This window comes from Lutzomyia longipalpis, chromosome 1, assembly GCF_024334085.1.
Source record: "Lutzomyia longipalpis isolate SR_M1_2022 chromosome 1, ASM2433408v1".
In the NCBI taxonomy this organism is placed as follows: Eukaryota; Metazoa; Arthropoda; class Insecta; order Diptera; family Psychodidae; genus Lutzomyia; species Lutzomyia longipalpis.
The window spans coordinates 1,094,502-1,114,940 of NC_074707.1; the positions used below are offsets into that span (position 1 = coordinate 1,094,502).

General features: G+C 31.3%; 1 protein-coding gene across 15 annotated transcripts in view; it reads left to right on the plus strand.

Moving 5' to 3' along the window:
* The window catches only part of LOC129786356 (small conductance calcium-activated potassium channel protein), an 87,146-nt gene extending 73,090 nt beyond the window's left edge, over positions 1–14,056 (plus strand). For 13 of the 15 annotated variants that reach the window (XM_055821302.1, XM_055821301.1, XM_055821315.1 and 10 more), the window contains 6 exons: positions 3,138–3,248; positions 4,386–4,513; positions 4,769–4,838; positions 5,375–5,476; positions 6,323–6,489; positions 10,473–14,056. In XM_055821302.1, coding sequence (XP_055677277.1) covers positions 3,138–3,248; positions 4,386–4,513; positions 4,769–4,838; positions 5,375–5,476; positions 6,323–6,489; positions 10,473–10,659 — 765 coding nt within the window. In that variant the 3' untranslated portion in view covers positions 10,660–14,056. The remainder of the gene's footprint in view (positions 1–3,137; positions 3,249–4,385; positions 4,514–4,768; positions 4,839–5,374; positions 5,477–6,322; positions 6,490–10,472) is intronic. The other 2 variants (XM_055821304.1, XM_055821303.1) reach the window with 1 other exon arrangement.
* The last annotated feature ends 6,383 nt before the right edge of the window (positions 14,057–20,439 follow it).

The window sequence follows — 20,439 nt, forward strand, 5'->3', positions numbered from 1 at the left end:
AAATCACCCCACAGATTGTCGGTTCTGCTATAGGGAGGTATTTGCTTTTGACAACTTGAAGAAGAAAAAAAATGAGTATAAAATTTTGTATTTATGATTCAGAAGAAAATAATCCCAAGCCAAGCTAACAAACTATGTTACCATCAGCATGTTTCCAAAATTCCCTACGTAGTACAACCCATTGCAGCTAACGAGGGGTTAACATCGTACTGCCCCAATATTTACTAAATTGCCCAATTGCCTGAATTGCCTCTCGTTTTTGGGGGGCAAAAGTTGCACTGAAAGCATAATCTTCAATGCCAAAAGTTACACAATGAGAATTTTATGATGTTGAACTTCTCCGCTTTGTATACATACCTATATTACTTCTTTGATGAAGAGAGCTTTTAGAAAGCTCCGACAAAAAAAAAGATAATATAAAAATGATAATTTCTGCATTAATTTTTTAAACCATTTAACCACTTGAACGTTTAAAAATTCAAAATTTTTTTTAAAGCATCATAAAAGTTACAATAGAAATAAAATTTACCCCATAACATTAACACGATATTAACCCCTCGGTATCATTATTTTGCGACAAAATTCGGTCAATTTTTTTTGTGTATACTGAGGTCAAACCTGTAAGGGCGGCATTCCAAGCATTTGCAATAAAATTTGTAAATTATTGCGGAAAAAGTGAAATCCCTCTCAAGCTCAACCACCCCTCAATTCTCACACCACACCAAAAAAAATGCCGGAAGTCAAGTAAAAGGTATTCCAGTGTGTGTGTGTGAACTGAACACATAAAAGGAATAAACAGGGGGATGAGGGTAGAGCGTTTATGGATGTGACACATAAGATAAGGGGAAAAGGAGCGATGTCTATTAAACACCATGGGACTTGGGGGCGGATGAATGCAGCATAAAATCTCGTTCGCGATTGTCTCCACCATTTCGCATTTGATGGTCCTCCAATTGACGATTTATGGCACTTTTAGTGGTGTTCATTGCGATCCCCTTGTCACACATCTAAACAATATCACGCGCACCATCATGAGCCAAATTCACGGGTGGACAAATCGTGATGTTCCAAAAACAGTTCGCGAGAGTCATTGGATGGAGTTTCTTTTCGCTTTTCTTTAGTGTATAACAAAAATGCAGAAAATACCAAATTTATGTGTTCACTGGCGACCCTCTGGGGATGATTGGCGCTTCTTGTCTTTCTCCCAAAACTCAAAGCACTATACTTCAACATTTATGTATTTATATGTACGAGAAAAACAAGGCATTCTATATGAAATTTATAGTTCACGAGAAGCACCCCCTCATTCCTCTGATATTACCCCCACGTATTATATATGTGGCGCACTATGTAGTAAAAGCAAACTTTTCTCTTATTTTTTGGGGCGCCAATTTTTGTAGGGGAAAAAATCACAACTTGGAAGGAAGAACAAGAAAACATCACAAACATAAAAGTGTCAACATAAAGTTTGTCTAGTCCATACACCCATGCATTACATTTTGCTGTATTTTGATAACGCACTATTTGCAAGGTATTCCAGACAAAAAACTTATTCATTTTCTTTGACGGAAAAGCTTATTTTGAAATTCCCAAAAAAAAAAACCTTTTTTTCAACAAATTAATTAAAAAGAATTAAATTCAAGAAAATTAAATTCAAAGAAATCTTGTAAATCTGATGGAATATCTTGTTGTACAAATTACTGAGAAAGAGAAAGTGATTGAAGATTTTGCTCTAGGCAGTGCTTTTTCATCTTTAAAGTAACAATATAGCGATTATCTAGATCATTCTTCTCAGTGTGTTGTGTATATAATGATACGTCGAATGAGTTTGAGAGTTTGAGTTAAGAAAATACATACATACATATATAACATACAATGGAAGCTCACCATCTGTAAATCTTTGGAGAGAATTATCTTCGACGCGCGACTCGCATACCCCCAGGAGTGTATGTACATATATATGTATGGTGTAAGTGGAGCTTCTCAAGGACCCCATATGAACGAAGGGAATTGCATCAAATTGTGAGCTTTTCTTGCTCTAAGCGAATGTGGAAGAAATATAGCTGAGGATTCATTACATAAATATTTTTCAGGAATCTAATAAAGTGGGAGATATATTCGATGTAATCGCATTGCATGATGAAGGGATTTATGAGTTGTTGTTTAGAATGAATCACCCCATTTTGTAGATAAACACACAAACTGTGGGCACAAATAAACACAATATGCAGCGTTTCTTAAATGCGAAACGTTTTAGGGTGTTGAATTATTTATTTATACTATTTTTTTCCTTATGTTTTTCTTCCACTAATGAGCTGATTTGCGTAACAAATAAACAATTTCCTTCCCTTTCTGTTAAGGGAGAATGGAGCTAATAAAGTCAAACGAGGGTTTAGAAAAAGCTCAAAATACTATATTTCCCAATGAGATAGAGCAAAATGGTATGAGGAAAAGTTGTAGAGCGGAAAATTTCCAACAGTAATGATTTATTACTTTACTCTATCTAATTAAATAATAGGAAATTTTTGAGATTTTTCTAAAGCCTTGTCTGACTTTTCTTTAGCTCTGACCCTTCCTACAAATTAATAAATTGCAGAAAATCCATTAAACCATTAAAGTAAATTATTTTATTAAATTTTCAAATACTTACCTACATAATCTTACCTTTTCATTCGTGCAAGAACACTTGAGAATGGAACGAAGAAGCTCCATTTACCAGATTTGTGAAAAACCATCAATAAAAGGGTTTTGAACAAGCTGCACTAACGTACGAAGAGTGTGAGCACAGATAAAATGATTTTTCCGTGAAAATTCTCAATAATAGAGCATTTCACTCTGAGCAGCAATTCGAAACGAATGAAAAGGAAAAAAAGAAGAGAATTCATTGATTCCCCAGGTGGGAGACATTGATTAAAAGTTCCATTAGAAATGCTGTATTTTGTGGCAATTGAGAAACCCCTTTGAGACCACACCATTCAATGTGTGGTTTTATTTTCTCATTTTCCCATTTTCAGTGTGTGTGAATGGCAATTTTGTCAAAAGGAGTTGGAAAAAAAGAAGAAAAGCAAAATGAAGAGAAAAGGTCCATAAGCATTTCTACATTTGTGGTTCTCTTTCTGCAATTTATTTATTTCCAGGGTGCCGGTTGTACAGCTCTTCTAGTTGCAGTTGTTTCAAGAAAGTTGGAATTAACTAGAGCAGAAAAGCATGTACACAATTTTATGATGGATACTCAACTCACGAAGAGGGTAAATTTTTATATTCTACCATTCAATCAAGCTAATCTGTCGAATTTTGCCCTTTTTCTCTGCTAAAGCTACATGGAAAGAAAGGAAAAGAACCGAACAAGTTATAAGCTTAACTCCATATCGCTTATTGATTGGTCAATATCCCAAATATATTGGCATTTAAAATTTTTTTTCTATACGCATACAGGGTGTTTCCTTGCAAAACCTTGAAGAAGTTGAGCAAGAATTTCTTTTTTTTACGATTTAACAATTTGGTTAGGAAGGGGACCTTCTTGCGGTAACATCAATAGTAAAGTTTTGTATCTAGCTTCAGAGGAAAAATACTTAATTTTCCGGAGCTTTCGATGTTCCTCATACACCTTCCTCAGCGACTGTGAAGGAGCTTTTGTAACTTTTCCGAAAGAAGGTGCTCTCCTAAACAAATTCTCAATTAAAATCCATCGAAAAAAAACATAATTACACCCCCTTAAGATGGTTACATGAAACACCCTCTACTTTTCCATGGAACTTTAGGATATTTATATCTCGTTTAAGATGAAAAATTGATATAAATACCATTTTTGTGGGTTAAAAAATACCCATAGCATGGGTTGTAACATCTCAAGATAAAAATCCAACACCCCCACATCGTTGTGAAGGAGAATTTATATTCAATTTATTCACTCCATCTCATTTGATGGGAGTACTTTCGTGAAAAATGTGCCAAATTCTATTTGCATGAAATATTTGGTGCTATTTCACATATCAACGATCACAGGGTGGGTGTTCTCTTTATTTTTTTCTAACTTAACTATCACTCACCAAATTGGCCTATCTATATAACATACATGTAGAGGTGCAAATTGCTACTTTCGTGGTGTCGGTGAAAAAAAATCTCAAAAATCATTCATTCAACGTGAGTGGTGATAGTCTAAAAAATCCCTCGAGGGGTGTTTATGTTGCCCTCGAGCGTGCAATGCATGCAGAATTACATATAATGCTTAAAATGTAGCACAGCAGATCAAAAAGAAAGGATAAAATTCGTGTGCTAAATATTTCAGCGTCATTTGAATTAATTTGAATTTATAAAATGCCTAAAATGCACATTAGGAGATGATGTCTTATTTCCTTTTTCTTTGTAAAAATGTTCCTTTTTAGCTGAAAAATGCTGCAGCGAATGTTCTTCGTGAGACGTGGCTAATTTACAAACACACAAGACTGGTTAAACGGGTAAATCCTGGTCGAGTTAGAACACACCAACGGAAGTTTCTACTCGCTATTTATGCGTAAGTTTGCATAATTTTTCCATTCATGCAGCATAATTGCATGAAACCTTGACAATTTTTTTTTGCATTTCCTTCCTTGTCATAAACACCAACTTATTCGTCAAAAAAATATGTTTGTACATAACACTGGGACAGGTAGTGAAAGCTTTTAAAATTTATTCATATCTACTTAGTTTACAAAGTTGGTGTTTTCGCCCAAGATTTTACCAATGAGGATTAACACTACATTTTCTCTCTTATTTCCTTCAACATCAGACTGCGAAAAGTAAAAATGGACCAACGAAAATTAATGGACAACGCCAATACAATTACAGATATGGCAAAGGTAAGAAATTACAAATAATTTTCCCTCTCTAACTCGGTGCATTCTGCAATTATTTCAATGAACGCCATTTATCCCACTCAATTTAACAATTTTCTACTCTCAAGAGAGTTCCCATTTCCAATTTGATTGATAAAAAAATAATATTCTTCGATTCTTTCAAAGTTTCCTCTTCAATAATTAAATCTCAAAATTATTTTATTACTTTTTTTTAATGTAATTACTTTAGAAACTCATCTAAACTTTTGAAAACTTTTCACTCTAAGTTATGAGTTCGATAAATCTAATGAAGTCTAGTGCAGAAGTGAAAATCCATATTCTCAAGCATACCCCAGCATACCTACCTATAAAGGAAAAACAACGAATTGAGCTTAATATGCCAATTTAGAAATTTCACACTTCACCAATTCCTGGTGATTGGGTGATTTTTCAGATTGAATTGTCCCATGAAAAAGTCCTTAATCATCTTCATCTCATTTGGTGGGAAATGTTTCTTTTGGTATACATTTTTTTATTGTTTTTCTTTCCCACTTTCTCAGACACAAAACACAGTGTACGAAATTGTTTCGGACATGTCATCACGCCAAGATGCCGTAGAAGAGAGACTGTCAAGTCTCGAAGATAAATTGCAGGGTCTACAGGTTTGTATTTTTCATTAATGTTCAATAATTCTGCAAATCTGATAGAAACTATTATATATAAGAAAGGAAAATTATCTAGAAGGAAAAATGACATGAAAGTTTTTGTGAAACATGCTGGGGAGCTTTATCTATCTTTTATCTTTTATATATACGGGAGCTTTCAGAATGCATTAAACAGTATGATGGTATAATAAAATAATAATCTTGTATCAAGAGCTTTTCAAGTTTTCATCCTCAATGAGAGAATATTTTCCGGATTACCCTTAAAAACAATTCAGCAAAATCTCACCAATGTTCTGTAATCATCATGGAAGGGTTGGTTGATATACATACAAGTATAGATAGAAAAGCTTCCGTGGAGAAATCAAATCTATTTACTGTCAGTGTGGAGTGTTTGATTAAATTTCACTGTGAATTTACGACGTGTGTGAAAGATTTTTTGGGAACATTGATTCTGGAAGGATTTATTTGTCGTCCTTTGGGGAGTACTTGAGGGGAAAACTTATTCGTTGGCGTTGAAATTTGAAATCCAAATAGTGAGATTTGTAACTGAAGGAGGTACTAAATCTACTTCTCGAATTTATCTAATAACATTTTTCACTTTCTTCAATATGCTGCTGAGAGGAAAAATAAGAAATTTTTCTTTTTGAAATTTATTTTCATCAATACAATAAGAATGAATATGACCTACATTTTGTAGTATCTCAAAGTAAAAATAAGCTCTTTAGTTATGTATGTAGTTTGATGGGGGTTGGTGGGAAAATATGAGATATATGGATGCAGACTACATGATAAATCTATTCAAATTTTATTTTATTTTTCTCACATGATTTTTGCATATTATAGGAGCAAATAGAAGCTCTACCAGAACTCCTAACACGGTGCCTGAGTCAACATCAGGAGAGGGTGGACCAGAGGAGAAATTTCCTCCATCCGGATGCAGCTGCCACGGCGTCTTCGTCCAATTTGCCAACACCAGGACCACCTCTTGGATCACCATTCCCACATTCGAGGTATATACTCAATCTCATTCTTTTCACTCTCCACACCATCACTCGTCTTCCCTTGTATAGGGGCTTTGCCTACTCACCACATCCTCCATCAATCTTTCAGCACTTCCTCACCCATACCACCCCCTCCATCGCCCTCCACCCTCCTACCCACCCCTCAACATCTCCAACCATTATGATTCTATTATATTCAAGCAATATTGAATCATTCACTTGAGGCTCTTTTCTCACCCATCCCTCGCGTGTGATTCTCTTCGTGATGGTGGCATCATCCACGCGGAGAGACACAATCACGGAAAAAAATATTTATTGACTCTCCATAACTTTCTTTATCGACACGCACTCACATGACTTCCATTTACTCACAGATTTATCCCGCCCCATGTATGTTATTCACCATCCTCATCGATTCTTTCTCCGATACAATCCCCAAAAGCAAAACTATATTTTCACAGGAAAGAACATCATCATCTTCTTCTTTTCCTTTCTTGGTCTTTTATTGCAAAACTTATAGAAAAAAAATTTGAATAAAATTCTTGAGAAACTTTCTTTTAGTGAAGAGAGGAAAATCCCATTGGGTATATGTATTGACAAACCTCAAAAGCCAGTTTGAATTTAATTCTCAGAATATACAAAAGCTTTTAGACAAACATATAGTGCCGAATGCAAGAGAAACTACATGATACTGCCTCAAAGTTAAAATTGTGTACATATTTTGAATATATATGTACATATTTGAGTATTATTTTCAAAATTTACAAAGCGAAAATGAGACGTTTGGTTGTATTAAAGCCAAATTTCAACGTTGAAAGTTATATAAATTGAATGTTTAATCGATGTTTAATTTATACATAATACATACTTCCGGGTTCTTCGTGGAGACGAAGAAGAAGCCGGAAATATATAGAAATATATATAAAATAAATTGACTGAAAATTAGCTTAAACTGAATGAGAAAAATTTAATATATAAAGATAATTTCATATTTCATCAAAGCTTCATTTATATATTTTTTCTTTAATAAAAAAGCTCTCTTTAATTTGAATATCTTGAATTGATTTGTCTTGCAATCAGATATGTTTCAATTACCTGATTTTCCAATGAATCAGTATCCAATTAAAAGTCTTCTGAATTCTATCCACAATCTCTTTCTTTCTCCCACCCACCAATACCCCTTCCTATATTCTTGTTATGCAATTTTTTATCAAGAGAAAATCTAAGAAAAAATGATTATTTTTTCTCAAAATTTTTGGTCACGATTTGTTTTTTCATTATTGCATTTAGGAGCCGAGGGCTGCGAAATGATTGAATGTGTGTGGCATGAAAATCATTTTATTACCTGAAAGAGGGTTATGCGAAAGTTTCGTTGACAAATAATGTAAGAGTTCCATGAAAATGTTATGAGCACAATGTTTAAAAATGAAAGGTTTTAAAAAGAAATCTCAAACCTCTCTATCTGTCTCCTTAAAGAATTCAAACTTATCTCTTGTGCCAAATTTTATTTGTACATAATTATGTATGTTACAAAATATTTGGTGAACTTTCAACTGTTACTACTCTTACTGATGCTGCTCTTCAAAACTTCTTTCTTTTTCTCCTTTTCGTGGTCTAGTGAGATTTTTAAATAGCTGTGTAACACGTTGTTGGAGCCATATAATTTTAGCTAAATTGCATCAAAATGACTTTTGAATGCGAAATGTCTGTTTAAAATTTCTTTTATCTAAACTTTCTGCATTCATTGTTTAATCCACTCAAATTTTCTTGTTCATAGTGCTCTTTCTCCATTGACAAAAAGGGCACTTTTGTAAATATCTGGTGGATAAACAGACAATCCACACAGATCCCACCTGGGTGTCCAATTTAATCGAATGTCTCTCAATGGTGCTTTAAAAGGAAAACTCTTTAAACATGTACAACAAACTTTCTCGTCTGCGCAATATTTCAAATTTATAACGTGATATATTACTTACATAAAAATTTAATTAAATTATGTGTAACCCTCAAAAAGTTTCACCCAACCAAAAGTCCAGTTTGTAACTACAAATTAAGCTTTTTGGTAAATTATTAAACGAAATATTGCATTTCTCACATTCCATATTATGTTTGCATCTAATTTGATTAAATTCACACATAGCAATATACATATTTTTTGGCCAAAACTATTCGGGTAATACAAAAACACGATCATAACATAATAATTAATCTCATAGAGTATTTTGTTATTGCTACTGATATGGATTTAATAACAGACTTTTCCATATAAACCCCACCCATAAAAGGAAATCCCAATAAGTAGGTCAATTTGATAAGATGGAAATCAGTATATTGCTGTGTCGCCCAAAAATTTATTTATATACACGCAACTTCCACAGTAAAAGGGAAAATTAAACAAGCCCTAAACCCCCATATTGATTGGATATTTGGAGAAAATTTTCTATATAGTACCAATTTGAATATAAATGAGTTAATTTTCTTCAATGTCAAAGTCGATAAATAATAATTTCTAATTAAATGTGTGCAAAATATGTCAGAAGGTCCCTCTCTTTGCACGATCAATTCACAACAACTCCCAAACAAAATGCTTTGATGTTCTTGGAGAAAATTCAAATATTCTCGTCGCAATGACTTTTCTTATTCTTACTGATGAATGAGTACAATGCTTTAAATAAGACCCTATACCCAGTGTTAATGATTATATCCTGTCGTATTTCAAATTAAAAGCTCCAAGATGTAAAATGTAATTAAAGAAAAGTATTTCTCACGCGTTTTAATTAAGTAATTCTATAATATGATGAAGTACATACAATTAATATTGGGTATAGGCAATGACGACGTGGAGCTTTTATCAAATTAACGACACAATTGGAGAAAATTGAGCGCCCCAATGAAATGAAATTTTGAACGAAGAACAAAGTCTCACAGCTCCTATATTATATTATTTTTGTGAGAAATATTTCTCCTTTTAACCTTTTCGAATTATTCTTTACCCAGGATTTGTCCATTGATCGCTCGGAGATTCTACTGTGTTGACTTTGAGTCGATTAAAAGCATAAAAATTGCATAAAATGTTTTGATTTGAATGGATTCGTTTAAAAGATTTTTTCTAAGAAGATTGACTACTTTGGAAATATTTTAGAATCAATTCTAGGGCATATTTCGGTTAATAACAAATTAGATTTTAACTAGAATAAATGAAACTTCAGTATCAAAAAATTATAAAGAAATTGAAATATTGCGAAAATATATTTGATCAAATCTCGCTAAATGTGCTTATAAATACCTACATAATATACAGTATTGAGAAAAATAATAGGGCCACCGATATTATTTTAAAGTTCTCTTGACCTCAATCGTCAATATCTCAGGCTTGAAATAGAACCACTCACAAAAACCCTCCTAACTCTTTTTCTAGGTGTTCGATTTTCAAAATTTCAAAAAACTCTAAAAGCTGCCCTCTTCCTCTGTTCAAAACTTCTGGGGTGCTCAAAATCGGTTGAAAGGCTGATTTTTAACAGTCATTCAAGTAAACCCAAATACCAAAAATGTCACTTTCGGTTTAACCTTCTATTAAAATTAGACGGAAAGAGCTATTTTCATAAATCTATCACCGTTGAAAAGGGGTTAAATGTAGCTTTCAGAATCTATGCCATTTTTCAAAATCGGTGACCGACAGCCTGAAATATTGACGATTGAAGTCAAGGGTACCTTTAAAATAATATCTGTGATTATATTATTTTTCTCAGCACTGTTTATTCGAATTCTCTAAGCCTTTCTTCCTGAACTTTGATGTACGTACATAGGTCATGTAACTATATGTTGTACATTCTGTGTGTGTGTGTGTGTGTGTGTGTGTGTCTAAAATTGATATCAATATGGGAAATCTATATACAATGTGATTCTTCTCCTCTGCGCATGCAGGTGGTTGATTGGGACATTAGTGAAGCATTTGATGTGATGGTGGTCTAACGTTTAGCATACATGGTTAGTTTCTCTTTTAGGAGTGTCCCAGCGGCACCAACAACGCCCGCATATCCGTGGCCAGCAAGCCCAATTCTGCCACCAATCTCCAGCAGGACACCCCACCTTGTGCCGGAGACTCTCGTACCGGTTACCACATCAAATAACCAGGATGGTTTGAATACCAGCCACCAGCACACGAGAAGTAGTAGCTGAATGGAAGCCAGGTCTGAGCTACGGCAGTCGTCCTCGGACGCTTCGGACTCTTCCGGTCGCGACGCATCAACAACCAAATTTACAAAGCGACGCGAAAGGGCGGCTCGTGTGTGAATTTTACGCACACAGATACACCCTATCCTCCAGAAAAACTTCGCGCAGGCTGAGTCCAGATAACAAGAAAAAAATTATATATACAACATATATAGGTAAATATAGGCTCTTCTCTGTTTTAAGTAAATTATCCTCTCCTGTGATGCCTCCGAAAAATGTTAACCAGTCACACAAACCATCTGTAAAAGAGGTTTCATCTTAGGACTTGTATTTAGTGCATTGTTAAACACAAAATGTTTTATCTCGTGATTCAAATGCAACGAGATAACAGGCAGACACTACATACATTTTCTGAAATAACAAGAGAGAAAAGCGAATTACCCTGCCAGGTGAATAGTTGGTTGGTACACACCTCACCTGTGCAAAATATACATACAATAGTTTATAAAATATATAAACAGACCTTTTGAAATCGGAAAGCTTTCTTTTTAGACCCAAATAGATACGGGATGGGTGGTATATAGAATCTTTATATAAGCGTATATAGGATATTACATAGGCCAACATATATTTTGCATCAAATGCCATCATAGAGATCATCTAAACGTTCAATTTTCAACTTCTTTTTCCTTTTTCTCCATTTGAGAGTATTAAATGTTAAATATTTTCTTTTAGAATTTATTATTTATTTGTGGGAAGATTCTGAACTTTCTTTAAGAATTTTTCTCTACACGTGACTAGCTTATTTTATATCATTATTATTTTAATTTTTTTTTCAGAAAAACCACAATGAATTCTTGTGGTTAAATTTTGATGTAAAACATAACTTTTAATATGATTTTTCCTGAAATGTTTTTTTTCTACAATATTGTGTACATAAATACGGAAAAAACTTAAGAAAACTGCGTTTCACTACTATTTTCATGAAGAGATTCTTTTACGTTACAAATTTTCATTTTATGCAACAGTCAAGATTGAAAAAAAATCCTTAAAATTCCATATTAAGCCAAAATCGATTAAATTTGAATGATCAACTATGGCAAAATGTAAAAGCAAAATTAACTTTCTCTCTCTCTCTCTTTCTCTCAGCTAACAAGCAATTATAAATGGGAACGAATGCAATTTTATTGAATTTATAATTGTCATTTATTTGATTCCCATTAAAACCCTTTTGTTGTGTTCTGCTTCAATCACCACCAATTTTAATGACTTTATTGATTAACTTGAATACAAAATGAAAATAATGATGAATATTTAATCAAACTTGCCAAATTGTATTAACTTTTTCCAACTGCACTCGCACCGCACATGAATAAAATGAATTTTAACGGTCGGTTTATTTATTTTGTGTATCCAAGTGAAATGTGGCGACAGATTACCTGTATATATGAATATTTAATTAACCAAATTGATTTATATAATACTGCAAACTATTAAGTTTGCTTTTTCGGCAAAAAAAGCTCTTTTAAAGTTCCCTAATTTTCCACAGAATGCTCAAGAAATTTATTCAGGAAAAACATTAAATTTCGCAACATTTGAGAATGCATTAGGGATGATTTTGTAATTAATCTTACAATAGAAAGATCTTCTGACTGGGGTGGGGGTGGGATTTAAAGCCACAGCAATGCCATTTTAATTACCACGTTGTTTCTTCATTGGACGTACACCTGAGAGACGTCTTTTCCCATTGCATTGGATTGTGCTGGAAATCTAAATGAGAGACAAGAAGAGACAGTTATGTACGTAGAAAAGCATTTTCTTAAATACATAGAAGGATTCTTTGGAGATTTAGGAGTCAGTGACGTAGCCAGGAGGGTGTTTGGGTGTCTGCTGAACACAATCATGAAGTGAAATTAATACAAAAATATTTTGAAAGTGCATTAAAAGTGAGTGACAACGGGGGATAAATTAAAATGCCAAATATGCGAATAAAAGGGGAGGTGACGCTATATAATCTTGCCTGTCTCTTTATAAAATTGCAAAGAATTTTCTAAAAGGAGAGAGAGAGAGAGAGAGAGAGAGAACTTTAAAACAATGTGGAAACTTTAACGTTAATTTTCTTCAAAGGAAAATTCTTTTTTTTTCTCTATCATTTACAAAGTATTTTGAGAAAATTCAAATAAATTAAAAATCAACTTAGAATTTAGAACTTTACAAAAATAAAATAAAATATAAAAATGAAATGCAAAAAAAACTATTAAGCAGTCGTCAAATGCTGTGAAATTTAGTATTTAAAAATCTGCAAAAATAATAAAAACCAAAAGAATTCGATTTAAAAAAAAGTTAAAGTATTTTTCCGAATTTTCTTTTAAACAACAAATCTTAATCTAATTTGAATATTTTTTAAGAATAAAAAGAATCTTTTTAATTAAAGGCAATTCTGGGTTTATAAAATACACAAAATAATTTTTACTGACGCACAAAAAAAGCAGAAGAACTAAAAAGAAAAAAAAAACTTCACAACTGAATGAAAATGAACAACTCAAGTCTACAAACTGGGCCATAAAAAAAACTCTTAAACATACGAACAGTAAGATAAATCCTCAAAATAGACGGTTTCCGTATTAAACTTTAAAAACAGAAAGAAAACCATAAGAAGATAAATTTCATAGATAAAAAATTAATTTATTCTGGCAAAAAAAAAAATCTGGAAAATCAAAATTAAAGAATGAAAAAACGAATCTCCTTAATCACTCGTAGAGACAGAAAGATTTTCCAAACAAACACTTTGCGAGCCAACACACACGTTCTAATAAGAAGACTTGAATGGGTCTCGGGGTAGACCAATTAAGTATCTGCAGCGACACTGTGCAACTCACTCAAGTGATTTATCATCGTAATGTGTTGGATGATGACACACTCAATCCCATTGAATTTTGTCGTCGGGTTGATCGATTGCATGCGATAGTAGAGCCAGGAAATTCTCATGGTTTTCACATAAATTCGCCCCTCTTTTGGCTGCTTCCTGACCTCTGCACTTCATTAGTGAGGGAGCACGCTACACGTGCCATTTGCATTTTTTTCTTAAATTCTCTATCATCGAAAGAAATATATTATAGCAGTGTAAGAAGAAAGGAGTTTATTCATTTTTAATCTCTCATGACGTCAGTACACTAGAAAAAATAAAGTCTCATAGAAGATCAGAAAAAAAACAAACTGAAAAGGAAAAGCCAAAAGACTTTTCATTTGGGATAGCATAAAGAAGGAAACTTAAAAAATCATTTAAGGATTAAGGAAATAAAAAGAAAAGGTACGTAGCACAAGAAAATTTATTATTTAACATGTTTTTTTTTAACATTAATAAATAAATATTTCTGAGAGAAATAAAAATAACAAACAATACCCCACACATAATTTCCGGAAAAATTTTTTTTTTTTTTTTTTTTTTTTTTTTTTTTTTTTTTTTTTTTTTTTTTATTTTTTTTTTTTTTTTTTATTTTTTTTTTTTTATCAATTGTTTTACATTTTAAGCATATATAATTTTTTCCTAATTATTAATGCTTTTTGGCTTATTTTTCTTTCTATATCAATCAGTTATTCCCATATTTTTACTTAATCAGTTCTTACATTTTGTTTTTCTAAAAACTTACATCTACCCCCCACCCCTAAAAAAATTGTATCTAAGCGAAATGTTAAATTACATTGAATGGTGAAGTATACATTTTTAGCCTAGGCGTATATTCCTTTTGAATATTGTTGATTAGAGTATTATTAATAATTTTCATTTTATCAAAGCATCTTTTGTTAATTTCTTTAGCCTTCATCTTTATGGGCATCACATTTGAAATTTCATATAATTTTTTATTTGAAATGTATTTTTTAGTTCTTTGATTAAAGGTATTGTTCGTGGCCATTCTTAGAGATTTTGTCTCAATAATCTCATATTTTTTCCATCTACTTTTTGGCATTTTGCCCCAAATTTGTGCCCCATATAATAGTATTGGTCTAATAAATAATTTATATATATTAATTTTGTTTGTAATATTTAACTGATTATTACTTTTTAAAAATGGAAATATATTCTTCATTCCTATCTTTGCTTTTTTGATTTGATGTTCACTATTTTTGCTAAAATTAATTTTTTTGTCCAAAATTAGCCCTAAGTATTTTGTATATTCTTTCTCTTCTATTTCTTGTTCTTCAATTTTGATAACTCTATTGGTTTGGCTTTTTTTGGTAGTGAAATTTACTAATTCTGTTTTTTCTGCATTTATATTAATTCTCCATTTCTTGCAATATTCTGTAAAATGTTCTATATCTTTTTGTAAAGCTTTATAATTATTTTTTAAACCATTTTTTGAAGTGTATATACAAGTATCGTCAGCAAAAATAGACATCTTTGATTTTATGTTTTTAGTAACATCATATGTGAATAAACTATACAAGGTTGGAGATAGTACTGCCCCTTGTGGGCATCCTGCTTCAATTTTTACAATTTTTGACTTAGCATCATCAACTTCTACAAATATTTTTCTATTGCTTAAGTAACTCTTTATAAGTTTAATTAGGTGGAAATCAAATTTTAAAGTAATTAATTTATAAATGAGGCCTAAATGCCATACTTTATCGAAAGCTTTTTCCACATCTAAAAATATTGCACTAGTAATTTTCTTTTTATTGATATTTTCTCTTATATTTTCTGTGAGTGAAAGGAGTGCATGTGAAGTTGAATGTGAGGCCCTGAATCCAAATTGTTCATTTGGGAGTATATTTTTCATCTCAATGTGATGGTTTAATTTTCTTAATATTACATGCTCTATAACTTTACTAAGGCTAGGCAGTAAACTAATGGGTCTCATATTGTTTGCAAGTTGCGCATCTTTCCCTGGTTTAGGGAATGATAGAACCTTCGCTACCTTCCACGCTTTTGGAAAATATCCTAATGTGAATATTGCTGACGCAATTTTTGCAATCAGAATTATGGCTAGTTTAGGCAATCTTTTTAGTGCTATGTTTGGTATATTATCTATGCCTGGGGCTTTAAAATTTTTTAAATATTTTACAATGTTTTTAATGTCATCTGGTTTAATTGATATGTATTTTTTTGGTTTCTTATTATGTTTCATAAAATATTTATTTATAGTTCTGTATATGCTATTATTAACTAAAGCAGTGCCTCTTTTTGTATTGTTGTTGTGAATATTGGCAAAATGATCTACTAACATTTCAGATTTTTCTTGTGAATCAAAAACTATCTCTCCATTTTTTCTTTTTAACGGACCAATTGTTACACTTCCTTTTTTATATTGTTTAACAAATTTGAATAAATTTACTGCATTTGGTTTATATTTTTTTAACTTATTTTCCCATTTTAAGTTATTACATTTTTTTATTTCTTCTCTTATTGTTTCTTGCATTTCATTTATTAAAGTCTTCAGTCTTGGATTTCTATTCTTATTGAATTTTCTTCTTAATCTATTTCTATTTCTAATTAATGTTTTTACAAATTCAGGTAAATCAGAATCACAATTTTTATCTTCATACTTTGGTACATTTTCTTTTATGGCATCTTGTATAATTTTTGTTAATAAAACTACTTGTTCTTCGATTTTTTCTTCACTATCAATTACAACTTTATAATCAATTGACTTTTTTATGTATTCTTGATACCCTTTCCAATTTGCTTTTTTATAATTCAATTTTTTATTTTCTATTGTAACATTCTTATTATTATATACTAGTGATAATACTGGTAAATGATCAGAATTCATTTCTTGAACTACTTGGGGTGGGTGTAGTATACAATTTTTGCTTATAAATAAATCTATGATACTATGATTTTTCTTTGTACTAATAGGGGCGTAGCTTGGTTTAATAGGGGCATACATTTTCAATCTATTTTTATTTTTGTTCAAGAAAATTTCTAGGTTTTTTCCATTTTTATTTGTTCCTATACAATTCCAATTTTTATTGCGTGAATTAAAATCACCACCTATTAACACTCGATTATGAATTTTAAAAATTTTATTCAATTCATTTTCATTGAGAGCAATGCTTGGTCTTATATAAATACATACAATAACTGTTTCAGTACCTTGTCCCATGATTTTTATTGCTATTGGATTTGATATAGAATTAACTTTTGGAATATTAATTAATTTATGCTTAATATTTTCTTTAATAACTATTGCATTGCCTCCTTTATTCAATTCATTATTATCATTTCTGTAAATTTTGTAACCATTAAATTTGATTTTTTTATTACTTTTTAAGTTTGTTTCATTTAAAAGGGCAATATCTATGTTATATTTAATTAAGAAATCATAGAACTCAGTTTTTTTATTCAGCAAACTATTGCAATTAAATGTTATTATTTTCAATGGATTATCCATCTTATTTACATAAATCGCAAATAAGACCGATAAGGGCCATCTGTTTCTCTGATTTGTCTTTCATTTGTTGGTATGTAGGTAGGAAATTTTTAATTGTGAACATCATATCTTTCATACTCATTCCAAAGAGTGTACCAAACTCTCTCTCAAGAAATCCTAATCCTCCCGACTGAATGGGAGTCTCATTGTTTGTATTTTCATTCATATTTTCTCTTAATACCTGGGAATAACTGATATTATTGCTTACATATTGATCTGTCACATGTGCTGTTTTGTTGGGTTGCATCGCCGTCCTCCTCTGCTGCTGTAGTCCTCCTGCTCCTCCTGATCTCTGGTTCTGGTTCTGTCTTAGCTGTCGCAGATGTTCTTCCCTGGTGTTTCTTCGGTTGATGTACTGTCGGAACGATTCACATTCTCGGAATGAAGCAATGTGATCTCCTTTGCAATTGGGGCATACTGGTTTCTTCTGCCTGTCCTTCATAGCGTTGCAGTTCTCCATGCTGTGATCTTTTGATGAACACATTGGGCACCTCTTCTCCATTGAGCAATTTTTCTGGCTGTGTCCCCACCTTGAACACTTGTAGCAAAAAGTCGCGGGCTGCTCCCTCTTCTTGAATTTCTCCCACACCACAACGTGATATTGCACAATCTTCACTTTCTGCATTAAATCATATATATCAACATCTCGTTTCATGTATACAATAAATGCTCCAATTTTGGTCTTCTTAACTGGCACATATTGTCCACTCGCTGCTGCTTGGGTTGTGGCATCATCACCCCACACATTCATTTTCATTTGTTTCACGTCGATTATTCCACTGTATTGCTGCTGCAAATCTGTGAGTATCTCTTCCCTGGAAATATCTTTATCAATGCCTTTGAGCACAAGTTTTTTGGCCAACTCGCTCTTTGGTGTATATGTGTAAAATTGATAATTTTGGGCTGTGAGATAATCCTTAATTCTGCGAAAATCTTCTGGATTATATGTGAATATTTGTCGCGTCTGGCTGTACGTGCGCAGATGTACGTTTGAGGTCACTGATTTTAATCCCTCATAGAATTTTTTTACGTCTGTAATCTCGGTTTTCAATATGATCGGTGGAATTTTTTCTTCTGGAGCTTGGATCTCCGTCTCTTGCATCTCATCATCTCCGTCTTGTGCATCCGCGAATTCATCGTCGCTCTTAAGATTGTTATAGATATTTCCGCTCTTTGAATTTCCGGACAATGAAGCCCCATTATCACTTGAATTTGCACTTGCTCTTGCTTTTAGTTTATTTTTTGCAGCATTTCTCATTTTCACTTCAGCATATGGGCTCCCACGTGGGCCGTGGGAACTATTTGCTTTTAATCTAATATCAAACTTCACTTTATATTTCAATTAATCAAACTTGTCTTAAATAACTTATGTGGTATAATAGAAAAAAAAAAATAGTTTGTAAATTCACTTCAATGTTAACTTGCTCACTCAATCGAATTTTTGACTCCGTGAAAAAATGCACGTCTGATCAGCTCGAAAGCCACAGCCAAACTCTAACAAACAATACAAAAGAAGAAAAAACAGTGAACATAGATAAAAATTCTCTTTTCGATGATATCAATGGCTGTCGGGTAATTGCTTTAATTTTTGTTCTTATACGATGACAAACTAATACAAAGATTAAATCTAAATTATTTCTAAAACAAAGTAAAATAAAAAAAAAAAAAAAAAAAAAAAAAAAATAAGAGAAGAAACCATAAATCTATCAACACAGCGAGAAAAAAAAGAGCGTCGAAGAAATGTGAAATAAAAAGAAATTAACTAAATATTTTTAGTAGAGGTACCTCTGAAAAGAAAATAAAAAAAATGCTCTTAATCTTATCGAGTTAGACATCCGAGCTAAGAGAAAAACAGAACAGAACCTTGATAAAAATATTATATACCTACTTTTATTCTCTAGGAATATATTATGTGAACATTTTATTGATGTAGAAATGAAATTATATTATATACTAATGGAAAAGTGATGAAGAAATGGAAAAATTAACTTTAAAAGTCTGGGTAAACAGTGGCCGTGCAATTTTCAGCATAGTTTGTTTTTCTTTAATTTTTTTTTATTGTCGCAAACATAATTTTAAAAAAATCAATCGGAAAGATGAACCAAAAAAAATGTCTGCCTCTGGTTAAAATAATAATTCCGTTGCACGGTGTAACTGACCCCAGCATTGACCAAATTTAGAAATATATAATAAATTATTAAAAAGTGTACTAATAAATGAAATTAAGAATTCAGTAGGTTATAATATGAAAGTTCTTTTTATATATAAATAGAAAAACCCGTTTTATTTGAAGAAAAATATTTAAAAAAGGAAAATGACTTTATTGTTGTTAAAGAAAAAAAAATGATAATTAAAGAAATCTTTTGATTATGTTTTCATTTTAGAAAACCATTGAGAGTGATAAGTATAGTGCGATATAATTTAATTTTATCCCATCAATTTCACACGTTAATTTCATTTCAATTAAAAAAAAAAACAAACCAAATCTATACTCTTTCAATCTTATTAAAATGAAAATTAAAAAGATTTATTAAAAAAATATTATTGAAATTCATCTTTATTGAATATTAAAAAGAAAAAAAAAACAGAGAATAAAACCCAATTGACAAGGAATTTCATTAGAAAACATAAATCTCAATATTAAACTAAACCCTAATTAAAAATCCAATTTTACTGTCTTATTAAATTAATAAAAAAAAAATTAACAAAATGTTACTTAAAAAAAACACCCTAACGTTTCTATGCAACTAAACTTTACTGTCAACGTTGAACACTTAAAAGAAAAGAAAGATAAAAAACTATCTCTATTAAATACTATCTCCTACCCATGTTTCTATCATTAAAATATGTGTTTCTTGTTGAGAAAAACCTTTAAAGAAAAAAAAATCTTTAATTTCTACATAAGGAATTAAATTAAAATTTAAAGAAAAACCCTCCTCGTTCAACTATTTAAAAAAATTATATAAAAATTGAAGAATTTTATATAAGGAAAATTAATTTCCAAAAATGAAAATCTTATATATATATATTTACAAAATGATATATAAAAGGAAACAAAAAAAATACTCAAACTTTTAGAAATTAATGTAAAGAATAAGAAAAAAGATTAATAATAGTTAACAAATTTATTTGAATTAAACAAAAAATATATTGTGAATATTAGTAGAGAAATTTCTCAAGAAAAAAATTCTTTTCCTTAGAAAATTGTTTTTATAGAATATGAAATTGATAGAAAAATTGATTGACTAATTATATTTTGTTTTAAAATATTTCCAAATAGAATTAATAATAAATTTTCATTTGCATAAAATTCTGTGAAATTAAATGATTTTTTTTGAAGATCCAAAGTGTGAGA